Raw genomic sequence first — 21,098 nt, 5'->3', positions numbered from 1 at the left:
TCCTCATCCACCTAAAGGATTGTGGGGCCTAGAGCCGTTCGTTTAACCCCTTGAACGCGAGAGCGTGGACCGTACATGTTATCACGATTTTCTTAACGTGTACGGTCCACGTTAAGAATTTTTGACTCAAAGTTTGCATGGGACTATACAAAGTTGAAGTCAACCAGGGTTAGGTGCCATACCCTTTCCCTCCCGAGTGAATCCTCATTGTGAACAAGGACAGATCATGAGGACATAAGCATGCCAACATTCAGAAAGAGAGTGCCAACATATCGCATATGATATTTGATGGGCGTGAATCCAGCCGCCACTCATTTCTCCCTCTCACTTTCAGAATTGCCGGCTTGGCAGCGAATGGCCTTTCAAGCGCGATGGCGCGAGCTTGCACGAGTGGGCTGGAAATCCCAGCAGTCGACTGGACTGTCCTACGACATCATCTACATAATGCCGGGAAAGAAGAAGCGGGGAGGGGTGCGTGGGCGTGATTACTTCGTGGGGGAGGATGACCTGATGGAGTACTTGGATCGCGCGGACCTTGGTACGGCTAACATTACGTCAAATATGCTTCTGTCCTAATACTGCTGTATGTGCTATCGTATTAGAGGAGCTGAAACAGCGTCACATGCAGCAGCAGTCGAAGTCGCCAAAAGGAGGGGAAAGTGGATCAGGCGGAAACGTGAATACGGCAGTGGAGACACAGCAGGTCGATCGTGGTCAAGCTCCGGAGGATCCACCCACGCAACCTTGTTTCATACGCAGCTTGAACGATGGGAAAGATGCGTCACCGACTGATGGAGGTACGGTTTCGATTACTCTGTACGTACACGTTTAGAGATGACGCTAATCGTGTATCTGCTGTATGTGTCGTACAGAGCACTACATTGGACATCCAAACGCGATGTCGAATCAAGGGGGTACAACACCGACGACACCGACGTTCACAAGTGCGCCCACGGATTTTATTCATGGGGTGTCGCCGCACGACACAACCTACGAAGATGGAGGCAACGATTCGGCTGAAGGCGATTCTGACAATGATAGCTCAATTGGTAAGAAGCTGTATGTACAACATACGCAACTGGAACAAGTCTTAGTAACGTGTATCACTGTTTTTCCTTGTAGCAACGTCGCCCAAAACGCGGCGAAACGTAGGAGACTTCGCGAATTCCGACGAAGCTCCGAGTACTGGCGAGGGACGTCAACGACAGACTGCACATACGTCCATGTCGGATGAAGAGACGAAAGAAGATGATTCGAATAGTGGCACAGGTCCGTTAAAAATGTATGTACAAGATTGCAAGGTGGTTTTAACGTGTACATTCTGTATTGACTATTATTGTAGTATCACGAAGTGATATGAATGCCTCACCAACCCTCGTGAAGTACGCGATACTTGACTCGGATGGAGATGACGACGAGGGATGCGGGTGGAACGACGACGAGCTAAATGCGGACGGTGAATCTGAGCTGGACCCGGATGAGGAGCGCCTACAGCCTGATCTGCTGTTCGATGACGCGCTGCTGGAATCTGTTGGGGGTGTTGACCAACTTGCATCGGGCAATATCTCGAGCGCCCTGCTCAGAGATATGGCTAACACGGGATGGACACCATTGGTGCAAAAGACGCCGCACGATTATATGATGGAGCCGTATGAGCAGCGGTCTCCTACATCAATGCAAACCGATTACCCTCGATTGTATGATGGTGTTCACGGGCCTACGGAAGAGGCCTTGCGCGCTGCGGGCACGCCGTTGGGAGCTTTCTTATATTTTGCCCAGCCAACCCTTTGGGAGGCCATTGCAGATACAAGCAATGCTTACTTCGCTGAGAACATTGACGAGAGAGTAGAAGGTCAGCTCAAGAAACAAGTGGTTCGCTCGCTCAAACATCCGAAGTTCAAGGCCAAAGAACGTGAACAGATAAAACTGGAGTTGCAGAAGATGGAGGACATCACGGGCCGAGAGTTGTGCGTATTTATAGGGCTACTGGCAGCACGAACTATTTCTCCAAACAAGGAAAAGCTTGAACATCATTGGAAAACGACCGATGAAGGCGCAATCCCGCGAGGTTGCTTCGGACAGTTCATGGTTCGTGATAGGTTCATGCACATATCACGCAACCTACATTTCAGCTCCAACAGCGACGCACGTGCACAGCTGGACAAGGCTTGGAAACTTCGACCTGTGATTGACGCCTTGACGCAGCGATTTCAGCGGGGATACATTCCACCTCCTGCAATGGCTTTTGACGAAGCCATGCTGCCATCACGGTCCAGATTCAATCGGATGCGAGTCTTCATGAAAGATAAACCTCATAAGTGGGGAACCAAGCTATTCATGCTGTGTTGTTCAACGACGGCGTATTGCATCCGGTGAGTTACGAGTGTTCCAACAGGAGCACTCTTTTTTTTTTTGGCTCCTAAGTATGCTTAACATGTACCTGACATACTAACCCATTTGTAAACATGTATGGACAGTTTTGAGGTCTACTGTGGAAAACAAGAACATGCGGGTGTCAGTGGCGCGTTGACAGACTATATGTCTGGGCCAGCAGCAGTTATTCGCAATCTCACGGAGGTGTTTGGGCCTACAGGACCCGGCACAGGTGCCATGAGGCTGATCGTCACTGACCGCTTTTACACATCGGTTTCGCTGGCAGTGCAGATGCTAACCATGGGTTTCTACAGTGTGGGTACAGTGCAGACGGATCGTCTTGGGCTGCCAGCGTCTCTTGTTGGCGAAAAGAAGAAAGGTGAGAAGAAGAAAAAGCCTATAAAAAATCGCCCAGCACGGATCGAACGTGGTACGTTTGATGTAACTGAGCACCGGCAGATCCCTGGATTTCGGGCGCTGCGCTGGTGGGATAACAAAGCGGTGTATATGCTTGCATCCGGGGGAAGCGTTGAAATGGATCGCGTAGTGCGGCGAGACAAGCAGACCGGCGAGCAGGGTGAAGTTGCCTGCCCACGAGTGCTGAAAGATTATCAGACGCTCATGGGCGGAGTGGACGTTCACGACCAGCTTCGTTTACAAAGGTAAGTGTGCGTACAGTGTATATACATCTTACTTCGAGTTCTAAACGTGTATGCACATGCTTCATAGGTACTCGCTGCAACTTATTATCAAGTACAAGAAGTACTACAAATCCCTATTCCTAGGGCTTGTCGATCTCGCCATCATCAATGCCTATATCATCTACAATGCTCGTCGCGTTGCAGATGGACAGCGCAAGCTTAGTCAAGTGAAGTTTATCAAGCAGATGCACTTGGAGTTATGCCAGTTGCGGCCCGACGATTGGGAAGGACTGCTTTACGACGAAGATGCGGCAGCAACACCGTCAAGATCTCGGTCGAGAACGCAACAGCCTGGACACATTCCTGTCCAGAACGACGAGTGGCGCCCCGGTAACAACCAAGCTGGGAGGAAGCGTCGGACCCGGGTATGCAAGGTGTGCTCATTGCTAAAGGGAACAGATGGGGCGCGTGGCGGGGACTCCTCAATGTACTGCAGTGACTGCAAGCTGGCGACGCCGTCGAAGAAGTCGAAGGCATGGCGTGTGTTCTTGTGCGACAAGGCTCGACACAGGCACAACGGCGCCCTCATGACGTGCTTTGATATATGGCACAGAGTGTGGCGAAATGGTACGCTCCTCCCCAAAACTGCGAGAAAGCGGAACATTCGCGCGCGAACCCCAGCTCAAGTATCATTGGCTGCAAGTGACGAGGAAGGTTGTGTTTCATCGGATGACGAGTCGGCGGGTGCAGGACAGACCTCGCCAAAGCGAGCGCGTACGGTCGAGGCGGAGGAGTAATCGATTGTTGTGTCCGTAATTGTTTTGATTTCAGTATACTCAGTTTCAGCAATCACAAGACTGATCAGCATCTGTATTTGAGTAGCACGACTTTGTTCTATGAACGCCTTCTTTTAACACGGGAATGCACCTGTTTTATCAAGGTGTATACAGGTTCCACGATAACACCGCCTTACTTGCTGTTAATAGCTTGGAGATACACGATTGCAGGATGATGTGATTTCTGAGACTAGGTTAAGTGCACGCCTATCCAACATACACGATATCAAAAAAGCTTAATTTTAATATGTTAACCCTTACCCGGAGATACAAGTTTTTTAGTCGGATGGGGGCGCGGAGAATGCTTCGAGCTCAAGGGGTTAATTAAGTACGTTTAGCCTCGTCAAAGTACGTTTAGTCTTGTCGAAGTACGTTAAGTCTTGTCATTGTACTTACAGTCTTGTTGAAGTGTGTTTAGTCTTGTCATATTACTTACAGTCCTACCATAGTAAACTAAATGTCTTTCAGTCTAGAGTTGAAGTCAACCTAAACTGGGTCGGTCAAGCCTGACTGGTTTTTTTACTCATTCTTACTATCAAAATCTAGACCAAACGTATCCCTAAAGAGGCGCTCGCTTGTCATCTGCTCTTCCTGCGCTTTCAACTTGGCCTCGTAAGCTTAGCTCTTCTCAATAAATCCAGCCTTGTAAACTGCCTTGAGCTCCACCAGTGTTGAGCAGTCGTTTGCTTCACCAAAGCTATTTATTTGCGCTCGGATCGGTTCTTGTAGCACGGTATTCTGGTCGCGTACCTTATGGCACACCTCCTTCCATGTGCTTACCTTTGCACGATATCTTGCCGTGTGGTAGTCCCAATATTTGAAGACATATCCGCTCTCCAAAAATCGTGTTCTCATCTGCCGTAATCATTTCCTCCTTGTATGCACTCATTGCCTTGCATGTCTCCTGGATATGTGCCGCGCCGACCCTGCACGCAGCTCTAACGGTACCAAATGGCGCTTGTCAGGGTACAATATCAGATAGGCGGTATCGAACCACAGCTTTGACAATAAGTCTACGTTCTCTTTTTATTGCACGGTACGTCCGTCAATATAGAGTATAATAACTGCTGCTCAATACACATACCTTCGAAGAAATGAAGTCGAATAAGACCGTGTTACGACTTAGCACCTCCAGTGGGTGCTTCCATAGTTCTTTTGGCTCGGGTTTTAAGGGAAGAGGTTCTTCCTTCAGCTCACATAGCTTCTGTCGGAGCCCTGGCTTCGATTAATACATTTTTAAATTATAATAAAATAACCAACATTCACACATCGTTAATATATGGTACCTTCAAGTATCTTGAACAAATAGCTAGCGCGGCGGCTGCGCTGCTCTCCGACACGCTTGTCGCGGTGCTTATTCCACGACCTCGTCCGGATATCACTCCCAAGAGCCGTGCACTTTAATGCCCTTGCAGCTCTTCTTGTGCTTGAAGAAGCTCGTGCGAGATATTGCCTTCTCGCGCCGCTCGCACTGCTTGGTCGCGAGGCCGTAACACGCCTTCGATATGTTTGGAATTGTAATTGTAATTTAAGCCTTGAGTGGCTAAGCTTATGTTCATTAGATATTTGATTTTGGTTGGCTAAAATATTTTTGCATGAGGTAAAAGAAGTTGTAATATTTCGCCGCAAAAGGGTGAAACAAAATGCCACAATAGCACCTTTTGTCGGTCTTTCAAGATCCGCTAAAAAACGCTTCACAAGGGGCTTAATTGGCACGTTTTGCTGTGTATCCATGCTTCCTCACACCGCGATTTGTAACAAGAGCATTTGTATCGGCAGAGGGGAGGTGGACAGCGGTACTTTCATTCATGAATTCTAAGATTACTGTATATACTATTAATAAAAGCAATATCAATTTCCCCTGTCAGTGACAACTTTTCAAAAGACTCATCAATATGACTGCATATTCGACCGTTAACGCAAGCTGGAGCTGTCGTGCAGATTTCCGAAACGTCGCCATGCCTAGAACCGCGTTCTTGAAGGAAGAAGATAAGGTGTTAGTGCAGCTCGCTCGCACCTACACAGAGCACGGTAGCAAAGTAGTTTGAAGTAAAGGTCAAGAAGATGCGACGCTGGAAACGAAGTCCCGTGCAACTCGCTCAGCGAATTGAATGTTCTAAAGGGAGCATTTGACAGGAATCTGACAACAATTCCACACTCATCTTTCTTACTGCGGTTGAGGTCGTCGTGGTCGTCGTAGCTCGCTGGTGTTACCGATTTGGCAGCCGCTCCAGCATCCAAATCTTCAGAGAATGCATTGAGTAAAGCAGCAAGATCAGCTAGTACGAATATACAGCTAAAAATACTGTCACCGGTAGTTACACGAAACGCGTTGGAATCGGAGAAAGTGACACCAAATCAGCAAAATGAGGTCCATCATAGTGAAGTGAAGGGGGCGGTGGCGATAGAAGAAAATGAGCGTAGCGAAATGACAGATATTTTGGGATCCATACCTTTGGCCACGATTCAGGCTTTGGATGCAATTGAGCTGGCACAGAATTCGACGCAACAATTTGATTCTCGAGAGGCCTGTCTACTATATCCGATCAGCAACTGACACTTTTTTTTAACTATTTTCCATCGAGATAAGATCACTTATCCGGCGGCGGCACCAGCGTTGAATGCTAGGGAGCTTCTTTTAACTGCTTTAGAGTTATGTGTCCAACGATATACGCACTGACGACATCGGAAGGCACGCTGCCGCTTAGCCAGACTGCGTTTACAGGTGGGGACGTCACTGGCTTCTCGACGTCAAATTTCAACGCGTTGTGATTACGAGCTGCTTGGACACGCGCTCGATACTGTAAGCTGCTGCTGCCATTATGCAGTGATATTATTTACTTCTCTGTCCCACCAACGTATATGGAATAACAATATGAGCTTGATAAAAGTCTAAGTACCCTTATTCGAAAGCTTGGTGAGTGTGCTATTCTATTTTTTGTGCCTTCATAACCGTGAACAGCAAGTAAATAACGCCGTAAATATGGAGTCACGTTAGGAGGGCCAGGCTTGTCCGCGTTCTTCTTCTGCTTACCCACAGCGTCCCGCAGTGCGTCTTGAACGCAGTAGGTGTCCGCTTGGCGTTGTAGAACGAAGTCGGAGACGGTCCCGAAGTCCATTGTTCGCGACGCTCGCGGCGCGTAGCTAGCCGAAGCAAGTGCGCTCGAATCAGCTCCGGGGTTATTCAGCTTACGGTTAGTCATTTGGATAGGATTGTGAGGTGTACTGCTCAGGGTTGTTCGTAACGCGCATGTTGTCCTGGGTTCCGGTTGGGCTTTACGACGGCACGGTCGCTGCCGGAGATGGCTTTGAAGATGGCGATGCTGTAGATGTTCATAGGAACACAAAAACCAGGAAAGCCTTCTTAGTCAACGAGGCGACGTGGTCACTAACCGATACGGTTTTCGTAGTGCCAAAAAGACATCTCCGTCACCTTGCGTACGTGCCAGTAGCGGATCTGGTATTCGTTCCGCTGTATACGAAATTAGATCTTACGGTGACGCTCGAAAACGATGCCGTGCTGCCATTCGACGTCGCTGACTTGGAGGTGCTTGAAGTCGAAGTCGAAGTCTGAGTAGCTGTTTACGTGCTGCTGGTTAATGGGGCCTTGTTGGTGCTATTGGACAATGCAGTCACTGCTCTGGACTTGTGGTCACCACGGTCTTCCGGGGTCGCGGTGGTTGTGGTCTGAGCTATGTTGGCAGGGTATTCAGTCGATGCCAGCTGTGCAGTAAAAGATGTAGTGGTTGAGCTGGAGCTGGATTCGATGGGACAGAAGAAGAAGGTCAGCTGGGACAGCGGTGCGTCTTGGTATCGTCCGGCGGGTGCAGGTGAGCGTCGGCAGTTCACTCTCGCAGAGGAGGGTGGCGCAGGAGCTGGAGGGGGACTTGGTCGAACTTATGTCGGGTGCGATGTTCATGACCATATTGCAACAGGTCTTGTCTGTGATCTCCTCACAGGCCTCGTTATACGATAAAATGCGTTAACGGGCGGGGTGACGCTGGGGCGTGTCGACTCAAGATGTGAAACTCAACGAGAGTGGCCTCGGCACATGTTTCGTCACGTAGCATACCGTTATAGGCGCTGGTCAGATCACAACGTGGCGCTGCCGGCCGCTATGGCCTCAGGCTTGCTGTTGCCATACAGCCCGACCCCTTAGTACATGGCTTGTGCTCGGTGGGGGTTGCGGATCGAACGGAGGCTGATGATGAACGTTGGCCGTATTTGCACGGATTGGCAATCTAGTCAGATAATTTAACAAATCAGAAAATGAGAGACCAATTATAGCCTATTGAGAATCCGTATCAACAGGGGCTACTAGAGCACGTGGAGAATTAAATATGGTGGCAAGATCCACATCACCCTTTAGGTCCCTGGATATCAGCAAGCAGACCATCCATTTCTAGGCTGTAGATGACAGTTCTTGAAAATTTGTCCGCAGCCTCCTTTAACAATTAAACATTCAGAAAATGTACGATAAAAGCGTTTCGAGACCGCTTACCTACAGCCCCGAACGTTTTTTTGTGCCTCGGTGGGTGATAACACACACTGATAGGCGGCTGCGAAGCCGAAGGCTCCTGATGCTCGCCACGGCGGCATCCAAAGGCCTTCCACTAAGGTACTCCAGCTTGAAGCGGACAGCCACTAGCAGCCAACACTGACTAGTTACACCTACTTCATACTCAATCATAGAATTAGAAGAATTCTATAGCATTTTTGTCATTGGACGTACAGTACATATTAAGTTCTTCATTCTCATACCCGTAAACCATTCTAAAAGACTGGAAAGATACACAATTAGTAAACAATTCTTCATCAAGCAAAGTGGTCATCTCAAACCCATACCGTGATTCTAACAGAGGAAAGCGCTGTTTTACGCCTCTCTTGACCGTGTTTATCACCTTCTTTTTCGGCTTTGCTACTTGAGCCTTGATGATGTTGCCCTCTGCCTTAGCCCAGCACCACAGCGTTGTGCGGTGGACTCTGTACTTGGCGGCCAGCTCCTCGGTTACTTTTCCTGCAGCAGTAACATCGAGTAGAGCCTATATATATAACATATTAGTATGTAATAGGAGAACGGTAGGGATTTAAGGCTTCTGTACCTGTCGGCGCTACTCGTTAGTGCACTGCGGCTTGCGCCGTATCGAAGAACGCTAAGAAGTGGTGATTGAAATGGAAATGGTCGGGAAAGCCAAATTGGATGGCGTTATAAAATTATTAGCTCTTAGCGCAATGTTAAAATATTTACGCCTTTTAATTTTGTCCTTCAATTTTGCTTGGGGTGATGATTTTACAACGTTGCATTTTTCCGTTGATTCCAACAAAGAGTGGGTTAGGGCGCGTATTGCACAATAAAAGGACGCAAGCTTGTTCGTACGAAATTAAATGTTTTTATTGCCCCATTTAAGAGAGAAATAATGTCTGCTTATCCCAAATTTGCATCAAAAAGCCAGAATGGAGCTGCAACAAGACGTCGTGGTAAGAAACGAAAAGCTAGCATGAAGCATGCTAGGTCGTGCTTATGAAAAAAAAACATTTCCTACAATTACTTTATTGCTGCTACGTATATTTTTATTTGCTGAGGTATATACTAATTCGTCATGTTATAATAATACCGAGCATTTAGGTGGTTTGATGATCTTTTGGAATGGCCTGAATATTTTTCAGAGATATACTTATGCCACCTTCACTGTGTTCAATTTTCAATCAGTCAACCGATACGTGACTATAGCTCCGTCGATATGTCTAAGTGCGTAGTTACGGTGTAACAGCACTACACCATCGTTTCGCCAATCTACAATTGGATGTTTCTTACAGGTGGCCTTTCCATCAATTTACTATAAATATAAAATCGTACTGCAAGTATAGTTACATTGATTACTTACTTTCATGATATCCTTGCGTTCTTTGATTGCGTCGGCTAGCGCGTGTCCTCTTATTGCTTCGACGAGCTTCACGTGGACACTGATCAGGTCGAAGCAATCTGAGCGGAGTTGCATTAAGGCCAGAGGGAGAAGCTTGAAGAAACACTTGTGCAGAATAGCCGAGATGCGTCTGGTGGTTGAGATATGTGGTCCGTATCGTTTTTTTTATATAGAATCACCACAGTAGTGTGACACTCTTCTGATAGAATGCAAGAAGAGAAGCAGGATACAAAGATTTTTAGCAATTATGGTCAAATCGGGGTACCATTTGAAATGTGAAAACTGCATGTGATGGATGTGCAGCGTAAATAAGCTTACACACACTTTTCCTATGAGAATATCGGTGTTTCGCGAGATTTCACTCTCTTAGAACATTACAGAACACTTCTTGTTCTAGAAATATATAGTTTTGCACTTAGAGGGTGTATAGTCTACCGATCAGCCCGTGCAATATAATATAGAGGAAGCTGCATAATTATGCTAATCCTCAAATACCGGTATGACTGCACACTCGTTAGCATCATGCTCAACAAATTGTAAACATTTGGTGGACTTGTGTTTTTAACGCGCGTTGACCTATTTTAGACCGACCCGTCTGTGATCTCTATCGGTCCCTTGCGTTTAATAGGGCTAATGTTTCGTTTCATGTTGCCTTCAGGCGTGCAGTCGAGAGGTGGTTCATTATGATTTCCTTCCCTGAGGCATGCAGGAAAAACGCTGCTGGAGAGCAAAGGCTGGGTAGTGCTGAGGGAGATCGTTTTCTCGTAGATTTACGCGAGCAGGCCATCGTTTCGCTGCCACGTGGCCCACTTAAGAAAATTGTAAATTTTATTAACCTCTTGGTTCCCGGAAAGGTGCATTGAAAACGCTACAATATATGTCGTATAATATGACATAACTATGTCACTTGTGATTTGTATACAGTAGGCTTTCCACTTGCGGGAAGGTGTATCGAATTTGAGCAGCAATGCCGTAAATTATACACCTGTCCAATCACCAGATTGTACTCAATGTCCTAACTTCCTAAATCCTACAACAGAGACGGTGAAAGATGGTACAAAGATCTGCCTTTAAATCCTATTTAATAGTAAAAGGTGATTTAAAAAGGTACATCTATTTAAAGCAGTAAGCATTATGGTTTGGCATATGCTTACACTCATCAGCAAGTCTGCAGGCAGGATCAGTCCGGCTCGCTCTCATTCTTATTATCGACGTCTTCAGCAGTATCACGAAGGTGTAGCTCCCGGCACGCTCTCTTTCGTGCTCATCCTTCCCGACCTGGACGCCGCAAGACGACCCTCTTCCCCAAGGTACGTGTAATGGCTTGACCACTGTCGAAGCCGTCATGCCAAATATCGAAGCACGTTTTTGCAGTTCCCTTGTACTGACGACGAATCTTGTTACACAGCCAGCATTTTGCTTCGTCGACGGAACAGCGCTCGGAGAAGAAATTCGTCGCAAAAGACTTCTTTTTCTGCCCATTCGTAGAGGAGCGCAGACCTTGCAAGACCTATGACGATGCCTCTGAACTCCGCTGACGATTACCCAGTCCTCGGACTGCTGCACCGTGTGCGTAATGCTGACAGGTGCACGCCTGCGAGTCTGACCAGTGAGTGGTGGCGTTATAGCCACACTGGCGAAGTCCCCAGCTTTAAGCCGAATGAGCTGGTTCTGGAGGACGCCAAACCACTCTCCGCGCGTCATCACCGGTGTTCCCTTCATAGTTGCAGCTTCTATGTGCTAAATGTAAGAGTTCACCAATCCTAAATCAATAAAGCAGCGAATAAGCTTTCTCAGTATTTTTTAACTTGGTTGACAGTTGTAAAGAGTAATTATGAAGGCGGAGTTGATCGTGCACATCAACTCCGCCCATCCAGCGCTGGTATTGTTCACAGCGGCTGGACTCGGTACTGTGATATGTCCAACCTGCTTCACTTTCCGGTGGATTGTCGAAGGTGTCATTATAGCGCCTGTACACATAAAGTGCACAGACTTGCGGTCCTACCAGTAAACCGCGATCATGCTAGGTACCACAGCGGAACGAGAGAAGGTGAAGGACCCGCGAGGGATCCTAGCTGGCCGCGACTGTCGCTTCTCAACGATATTCTTATCCAAACCCAACCGGTTGATCATGACAGTGCCAATAACGTAGAAGCTCATACCGAGAAGCGCGATGGCAAGTAGGACGGACGAGTAGAACACGGTCGACAGCTACCGCATGCCACTAGAGTCGTGCGTACGTGCTTCAGATTTTGGATGGCCGCTTCAGCACCGGTCTTATGATCAACTGCGTTGTCAGCGCCGTCATTGACAACGCATTTTCCAGCGTAAACTTCGAATCTAAAAAGGCTACGACATACACAGTTATATTTAGAAAAACCCGTTATAAGCTACGACATAGATAAAGAAAGGTAAATGTACCTGTGACAATAAGCAGTTCTAGAGTCGCAGACTATGAACAGCTTGGACCCATAGCGGTGAGGCTTGTCCGGCATAAACATGCGGATTGTGCTCCGATTTGAAGTGGAACGCAGACCACCTTCATCAAAAGAAAATACGGCTGGGAGAGGCCACCCGGTAAGTAATCGCTGATGTATCTTGTCGCCAACAGGCCTGAGCCTCCATAGCTTGTCGCGCGTTCGCTCGGCCTCGTTGTCAACAAAGCGATGGTCACGCATGATGTTATGGCATCTATTGCGAGCCATGAAACGAATAAAGGTGCCTGCTGGAACCGCACCGTCACCGACCATAGACCAATGCGCTGCAAAGCGGCGCTTCTGCGGGCACAACATCCGTGCCACAAGAAGGTCAATAACGTGCAGAATCTTGTGTGTTTGGTAGCCAGACTTTGACTTCAAACGACGTCGTATTTGCTTCACTGTCTTGCGACGACCGCCCACTTGCTTGGCTTGAATAGCCTGAGCACGTCTGTCAACTTGCTGAAGGCCGTACCTATTGATCGCCGCGTTGATATTGGCCCCCATTGACTTGAGCATGAAGTGGAAAAATGCTTGAATAAGGGTGAGACTGAGGTCACATAGCTCGCGAACTAGATGAGCGTCTTCATAACTGAGCCCCGAGTACGCGGCCACGCCTTCTTCAAACATCGACGACACAGGCGACCACTCCATGGCACGTAGCCGCTCCTCGCGCTGCTATATAGCCCGCTTGTCAAGCGCATTTTCACCAATCTATAGCGAAGCACCCAAAGCTTCGTCCATATACACAGCGTCGTCTTCGGACAAGACGTCATCATCTGCATCTTGTTCACCGCGCTGTTTAGGCTCTGCTATTTCGTCTTTATTAAGGGCTTCTCCATCGCTCTCAGCTCTCGTTGGAGCTCATTTTCTCGTCCTCCGGGACGATGTTGATGTCCTTCTTCACATGAAGGCGTGGCCGCAAGACGCGGTCTGCAGTAGCTGGTACAAAGTCTTGCTCTGTCTCGCTCTCTACCCCAGACGCCTCCGACAGCATATGCAAGCTTGTAGCCGCATCTCGATGTGATTCATCAGCATTAAGGTCGCTCAGCTGCAAGCCTAATCTAAGTGTCATTATGTCGTAACTTACGACATAGTAAATTCGCTATGTCGTAAGCTACGACGTTGGGAACCAAGGGGTTAAGTGGGCCAAGTGGCATGTACCTTCCTTATAAAACGCCAATTTGCCTTGATCAATTTTACTCTTACGGTCTTATAGCAGATTTGACTTGCTCTTTTAATTGGATTTTTTGGATCGGATCAGACCTCTCTAATATCAAATTTTCCTCTTACACCCGCGCCACTAAAGCCGGAGCTCCCTGTGCGGTGTTACAGCGACACAATCCAGAACTTATAGTATTGGATTATGATAAATGCAAATTAATTCAGCTTGTCTGGTAAACACTAGTGGTTTGCTCTCAGCGTTAGCTGGTTACAAATGCTCTACCACTGTAAAAAAGAATTTTGCTGAAATTTTATGAATATGTACTTAAGGAAAAACCGATGATAATAGTACGACAAATTTAATGTTTTTGTTTTCGTATTTGAGCAGTTTTGTGATTGCTAAGCGTCGAGAGCAAACAGCTTAACCCAATATGCAATACGGGCGTTTGTCAGATCAGGGCAAATAGAACAAACAACAGTTCGGCATAAAAGGTCTATATTCGCTTCAGACAAATTCATAAGAAATGTCGAGTGACCAGGCTGAAAGGGCTCAGAGAACGAAGACGGGGCACCGCTTAGAAACTTCTCGAGATTCAGGCAATAAGTGAATCCGCAAGCATATAAAATATTGGAAACCTCCAGCGCGATCGCAGCTAGTGGATCGATCCAGGACCAAAAAATGAAAATGACGGTGTTCCGTAAGTCCAATTGGGTCGCGTAGCTCAACATAAACGATACATTTTGCGGAAGCGCATGCACTAGCGTTCGACGCAAACTTATATTTCGAATTTCGCTCGTTTCTAAGAGCTCCCTGGGCACAGTTCGAATGGGGTTGTATGCTAGCGAGAGTGCTTGACATACACGTGAGAGTGAAGGTGGCACAGCTGTCAATAGACTGTTTTCAATGAAGATTGAGCACCGATAAGGCCATTTCGCGTCAAGATCGTCTGGCAGAGTTCTCAGGTTTGACTCAGTAAAGTACATCTGGAGAACGGTGCATGGGAATTTTGTGCATGGAGCCCAAGTGACAGAAGCCCATCCGTCATGTTACTCCGAACTATGAAAATTGATTCCAATATCGGATAGTGAATACCCGAGCGTGCAGCGCTGGTGTCCCATTCAACGATGGTTGAATTATACACACATACTTCTCGAATGTTTCGGTACCGCTGAATATCTGTAGGCACCTCCATTACTGGGCAATGTGAAATTTGGAGTTTCACAACTGTGCCAGGATAAAAATTTCCACTCCTTCAAACCCCCGTTTTTCTGTTTAGATATTCCAAGCTCATAGCAATAAAAGTTGACGACAAAACAAGATGGGAGCGCTCCGGCCATAGGATTTAATTTCGGACTACACTCAAGTAGTGGTGTTCGCAACGATGCATCGATATGCAGTGCTAGAACCAACATTGCCCACATAGCCAAGGCGAGCTGTACCATTTTTAGTAAACCATGTCGCCGGAATTCACTTGCAATTCGATTAAAGTTTGTCGGTGTGTTTATTCATTGTGGCCATTGTGGATTTTGGCAAGAGTACGTTGAGCGGAGAAACGTGGGCCAACCGATTCCAGATTGATGCTAGTTCCGTCGGCATTGTCTGATACATTACTTATAAGACCGCCGGTACGTCGAAGAAGTTCCTTCATTTTTCATGTGGCTCCGAGTAGACCCAATGAGAAAATTACACGAAGGACCAGGTCTAACCATGACGCCACTAAAACCACCTGCACTTCATTCATCATCTTCGCGAACCATTATCCTCAACCAAAATAAGACCAAAACCGTTGGAGTCGATGTCGTACGGACCTAAGTAGCTCGAAACGATCCAAGCAGCCACACCCACAGTCGACATCATGTCAAGTGCGCAGTCACACACAACTAACGCGAATCGTCGATACGCTTCATCATCCTTGAGCCACCGAGAGTAAAAAACGACGGACGACCAGCATTAACACGAGCAAACCGACATAAAAGTGGTTCAGGTGAGGATGCGAAAGATATCTGCTCATCCGTATGGCTTGCAACATCTGAAGGGCCGATTCAACAAACTCACGACTTATTAGAATCGTTTGGAAGTATTTACCGTTGACACTCAGTCCATGGCTCTTACGAGTGATAAATCTGCGGACTTTCTTCATGCGAAGCATCCAGTAAGTACACCGATTGATCCCACTTTTGTCTTCATGAATGGTGCGTACCAAGCTAGACTCCGCTACGGTTGACTGTCTTCTACTGCTCCAAGACGTATTAGAACTAGCGCTAAATGTTAAGGTACGCTGTTTCGCAGACCCGAAAACCATTTCCACCAAGTAAAACCGTATCAGATATGATATGTATATGTGTGTAGCCAATTAGAAGCAGGCTCAGTTTAACTTAGATTCAGTATGTAATACAGAAAGGAAGATGTAGTGCGGTCGTGGAACCTTCTAGATGGTTCCATCTGCCTGAACGGCGGGGGCGGCACTTCTTGTTTCGCGCGCCTTCCCCAAGCTAGCGATTTTAGAAATACTGGTAGCACTTGTTGGTCCCAGCAACCTGACCAAAAGGAGCCCATGCCAACAATCGCCTAGCTACGCGCCGAGATCGATCGACCGCACGAAAGTGCCGAAGTCCAAGTTCACGGGCAAGAGGGGGAAAGATGTCCACGAATGGCTGTTCAAGATCGAGAACGCCTGCCGCATCAACAACATTTCAATTGAACACACGAGAGCGCGTCTTTCTGAAATCGCCGGATCGGCAACGGAAAAGCCGGCAGCCGGATGGTTCCCGCACTGGTCTTCGACAACTCGAGCGGAGGAGCACACGTGGGCAATTTTTCGTGAGCATGTGCTTCAACACTTCGAAGGTTCAATTACCAGTCTGTCCTGCGTGAGAAGCTTCAACGCCTCAAGCAGACAACAGACATCGAGACCTACAATGGCGAGTATTCAGTCTTGATCTTCAGAGTCGAAGGAATGAGCGTGTTTGACCTAGTACTGTACTACGTGCCGGGTCACACGACAAGTCGTTCAAGGGAAAGGCGTTTCATGGGCTTTTCAAGCCGAAGGCTAACTCGAAACGAGCCGAAGGTCGTATCTGTTTCCACTGCTAGAAACTTGGCTACATCAAGACCAACTGCTTCTTTCAAGAAGGAGCAAGAGAAGCAGGGAAACGGTTAGCCACGTCAGTGAATGAGAGCCCTGTCGTGGAGGAGAATATAGCCGGATTCATTAAATTTGAGAATGCTAGCCTTAACGTTTTGTGCGAAAACCCTCTCGTCTACAAGTGCATCCACTGTTCTCCGTTGAGGGAGAAATCATCGCTAGTGGCGCGACCATTTCGACCCAAATAATGCTGTTGCACTGTGGAGCAGCCACAATCTATGCGTCCAGACAGTGGGCCGAGAAACATCGACGCAAAGCCACGAGGTTCAATAATAAGAATATTCGTGTGAAACTTGGAGACAACCAGATTGTCGAGACGGAACTGGTAGTACCCCCCCCCCGAAATCATGGTGTCTGGGTTGGGCGAGGCGTACAAGTGTACTGCTGTCGTCTAAGCTATACCCGACGAGTTCGACGGCATCCCTGGCATCCCGTTCTTCGAGGATACGCAATCGCAGATTGACTGGAGAGGTCGATGTATCGAAGGAACATAAGTGAAGATTCTGCATTGGAAGCAAGCAGAGGGGGGCAGTGGACCGATCGAGGGAGGCGGACCGGTGATTGCCTCCGGGCTTCGGGGATCTGTCGAGGCAAAAGGCCTATCAGCGAAAAGACCCAATTCCTGTCGAGGTGCCGCGCTGGAAACGGATGTGAAGTCCGCGGTTGAAACGGTTTGCGACACAACGCAGAAAGAGAGCCCAAGTGTTGCTTGCGAACAACCAGGAGACGAGTCAGTCGGCAAGAATTCGGCGGTGAAGGACAACTTGGAATTGTCGGAACGCGACGGTACTGTAAGAGAGTCTGGATATAGCATAGATCGGCGCCTGTGTTCAGGCCCGCCCATAAAATAACGAGAAATCGCAACCAGATCGGCTGTGGTGCAGTACCCATCCAGGAGAGATCCGACGCCTCGAGCAGCATATTCGCGTATATTTGTTTCGTGTTTTTCTCGTTCAACGTTGAAAGTAGTGCTTTGATCTAGCTGTGGCGTGGATGCGAGTGTGAATACACACCTCTAATCTGCTGATCGCTGTACAAATCTGACTATGCGCTCACGTACATCGCTACAGTAGCCACGCCAATCTTTCGTTGTGAATTATCGAGACGAACTTCGCGATCTACAACCTCTTCACGTAAAAATAGATGTAGTTTTGATGCAGCGCGTAGTTTCACGAGATTTCTTGCGGTCGTACCATCCTTGAGCTCGCGCTGTTTTGGCTCGTACGCTCGAACTGTATTTGCAGGGTGGGATTCACGACACCGGTCCAGAGTTGCGTGGGCACTCTCTTCGAGCTCGACCTGAAGAGCTGGTGGCTCCATAGCACCTCTACAACTAAATCCAGAATGGAACTATTGCCTCTGTACCAGAAATACATCTACCTGCAAAACTGTAGTAGATACTTCTGATGGCATTTGACAGATTTTGAATATTCATGCTGAAACGTTTTTTTTACTGAGGGACGCCGTCCTCCCTACTTAGAGCATGTCAGTAAGAGGACACCTAACCCTAAGAAGAAAACCATGCATTATAGAATTATTCCAATCTTTTCAGGTCGACTATTTTCTTATTATGGAGTTGGAGATGGTGCTCAGGTCATTATCAGCTGTGAAGCGAAGATGCGCTGCCAACCCCATTATCAGTGCTATTGGGTTTGAGGAGGATCGGTCCCTCGTGTGCGACGAAAGTGGCGGTGAAGATGAGGCTAATATCGCGGATGTCTTATTATTACAGAAAACGTCAATTCTCAATTACTTCGAAGTACCATCGAATGATAGTTGCAAAAGTGACGCCGCAGGAAGTGATGAACAGGGAGTCAATGGAGGGGGGTAGAGCCTGACATTTAGCTGCAAACCGATTGCGCGCTCTAGAACCTCTCGTTATTTTAGGTATAGTGACCGGGGTTGAGATCACCACGTCTGCTAATATCCGCTGGAGACCGCCAACACGAATACGTTATGCTACTACTTCAGCTCCTCGAACCCATTTACATTCTGAATAGACTTAATCTACACCAAGGAAACCTCGAGACCGTGATACTGAATCCTACGCCAAGCAGTCGCTTTTGGAGAAGGAAAACGCATGTGATCTTTGCATTGTTGATTTTGGTAGCTTTCCGTGTGAATTAGCTACAATGGGCATGAAGATCACGCGCACGGATCTTATACTACCCAAACTGACTAGAGAATGGGCACCACGACCGGCTTGGAGAAAAATGTATGGTGCTCGGTATATTGAGCGACATTGAGAAAAAGGCTCCGGTACGTTTCGTCAAGGAGAGGAAAATAGCTCTTGCAAGCTTGGCTCTGCACGTACGTTGGAAATTCTAATTTTTAAACACTCCCAAAACTTTTGATCTGGCTGGAGAATCCAAATCTGCTCTGAAATATCGAAGTTAAGCGGAAAGAGGACGCGGAAAACGGCTTTACCGGATATAAAAGTGTTGCAGCTGCACCGGCTCAGCACGGTCAGGCGTGGCCATTGGAGCGGTTACTGAACCGTTCCACTATTGGCTGGAACTGCTTCTGGACCGCCATTGGGTTACCACACGTTGGAGCGCTATGATTGGATGAAGGCACATGGCATTTTTGATTACGCCACACTTACGAGAAGACAACTAGAGAACCTACAGTGAGATAGTGTCTAGAGAGACATGTTAGACAGTTTTGGTTAGCACTAGTCTACACACTTCGGTATTTGCCTCTTATCAACAAGCCGCAACCATAGGTTAGCAACCGCAACTACGACTCTACCTGGAACACCGAGCCTGAAACGCCTGATCTGGAACGCCCAAGAATGACGACTACGAAGAGAGCTAAAGTCCTCCTAGGAAGTGGCAACTATTTGCACTGGGAGTACATCATGCGCATGACCTTGGCGAGGAAGGGGCTTCTGGCGCATGTTCATGTGGTCAGCCCGAGAGCGAGATAACCGAGGCGTGGCTTGTGAACGACGCTAAAGCTCTCGGCATTATTGCTCCAGGCGTGGAACGCCAGCACCAGACCAAGATTCGGAACACCTCGCGTGCTATGGATGCTTGGGGAACGCTTCGAGAATTCTAGAACCGGACGATGCTGTAAAATCGTGGGAAAACGTGGGGAACGCTTCGAGAATTCTAGAACCGTACGACGCTGTACAATCATCTGGACGCGTTCGGCGAGTTAATTATTCGGCTTCAGACGCTTGGAGAGCCAATGGACGAGGCACGGCAGCTCGTGATACTGCTTAGGAGTCCTCCGGACGAGTACGAGCATATCTCGGTTATCGTAGAGAACGCTAAAGACGTGACGCTTATCGAGGCTAAGAAGCAGTTGCTCAAGGAGTACGAACACCTCGAGAAGAAGGCGACTACCGCGGAGAAGACGTTCCAAGCAAACGGGAACGCTAGGCGCTCCATGGGCGGCCGAGGTAACGGTCGAAAAAGGAATGTTCTAAGACGGAATGGCACGTTCCAAGGCAAGTGCTTCAACTATGACCAAGCGGACCACATGAAGCAAAGCTGTCCCGCTGGGAACGGTGGCAGCAAGGACTATCCAGAGTTTGCCGTGGGTCGGTAATGGCTGGCCGGGTGGCTGATCGACAGTGGTACGATGTCGCACATGACCCCGCTCATGAAGGACCTGATGGAGTACAAGGGTCTAAACACTGGTATCGACGTGACGATTGCAGACGGCAAGCAGTTGCGCGTCGAAGGACCGGGAACGGTTCAGCTGACGGGTCTGGACGGAAGACGCATTCGTATGGTCGATGTGCTGTACATTCCGGGGCTCTACAGACGGTTGCTGTCGGTGGAGAAGCTCGCGGAACGGGGTTTGTGCTTTGAGTTCCAGCGTTCCTCATGTATAATACGGAACGCCTATCGTGCGATTGCCTCGGGCAAGAAAGCTGGCAAGGCGTTCCTGTTGGACTGTCAGCAAGAATAAGCACGGTTCGTGCAGTAAGCCGGGGCTGGGGGCGAGTAGGAGCTTTGGAACGCTCGCTTAGGACTCCCTAACAAAGAAGCACTGGTCAACACACAGCGTTCCACGACCGGTATCCCATCGGTGAAGAATGGGAACGGGTCTTTGTGCGGTGGATGCATCAAGGGGAAGAAAACGGTGACATCGTTCCCGTCGCGGTCGACGACGAAGACTACGCGTGTGTTGGAACTGGTTCACACAGACGTCGTGGGACCCATGAGAACGCCTTCGAAGGGTGGTGCCAAGTACGTGCTGACGTTTCTGGACGACTACGCGAGGCATGTCGTGGCGTATTTCATGAAAAACAAGAGCGAAGTAGTCACCAAATTGAAAGAGTTCAAGGCGCTCCACGAAAATCTATGGGGGAACGCCTGAAGTATTTGCGTTCCGACAATGGAACGGAGTTCGTTAATAAGACGGTCGCTGATATTTGCCAACGGAACGGCATCGTGCACCAACGTACCATTCCATACAACCCTCAGCAGAACGGAGCGGCGGAATGCATGAGCCGAACTATCATGGTAGCATGCTACGTTACAAGTCCACGTCGACAGAGTGGTGGGCGGAAGCAGTGAGTATC

The 21,098-nt window shown here is 48.2% G+C and overlaps 1 protein-coding gene across 1 annotated transcript; it reads right to left on the bottom strand.

Moving 5' to 3' along the window:
- Positions 1-4,282: 4,282 nt before the first annotated feature.
- Positions 4,283-9,472, bottom strand: PITG_16173 (uncharacterized protein; the record flags this gene model as incomplete). Its single annotated transcript, XM_002897544.1, has 12 exons — positions 4,283-4,290; positions 4,631-4,776; positions 5,233-5,348; positions 5,595-5,674; positions 6,022-6,093; positions 6,528-6,651; positions 6,885-6,994; positions 7,244-7,322; positions 7,487-7,542; positions 8,013-8,091; positions 8,752-8,867; positions 9,466-9,472. The coding sequence occupies 12 exons, from the start codon at positions 9,470-9,472 to the stop codon at positions 4,283-4,285; spliced, it is 993 nt and encodes a 330-aa protein (XP_002897590.1).
- Positions 9,473-21,098: the final 11,626 nt, after the last annotated feature.

This window comes from Phytophthora infestans, genomic scaffold (assembly GCF_000142945.1).
Source record: "Phytophthora infestans T30-4 supercont1.43 genomic scaffold, whole genome shotgun sequence".
Lineage (NCBI taxonomy): Eukaryota > Oomycota > Peronosporomycetes > Peronosporales > Peronosporaceae > Phytophthora > Phytophthora infestans.
The sequence above is the reverse complement of the archived record's forward strand: the minus strand, read 5'-3'. Positions and strand labels throughout refer to the sequence as shown.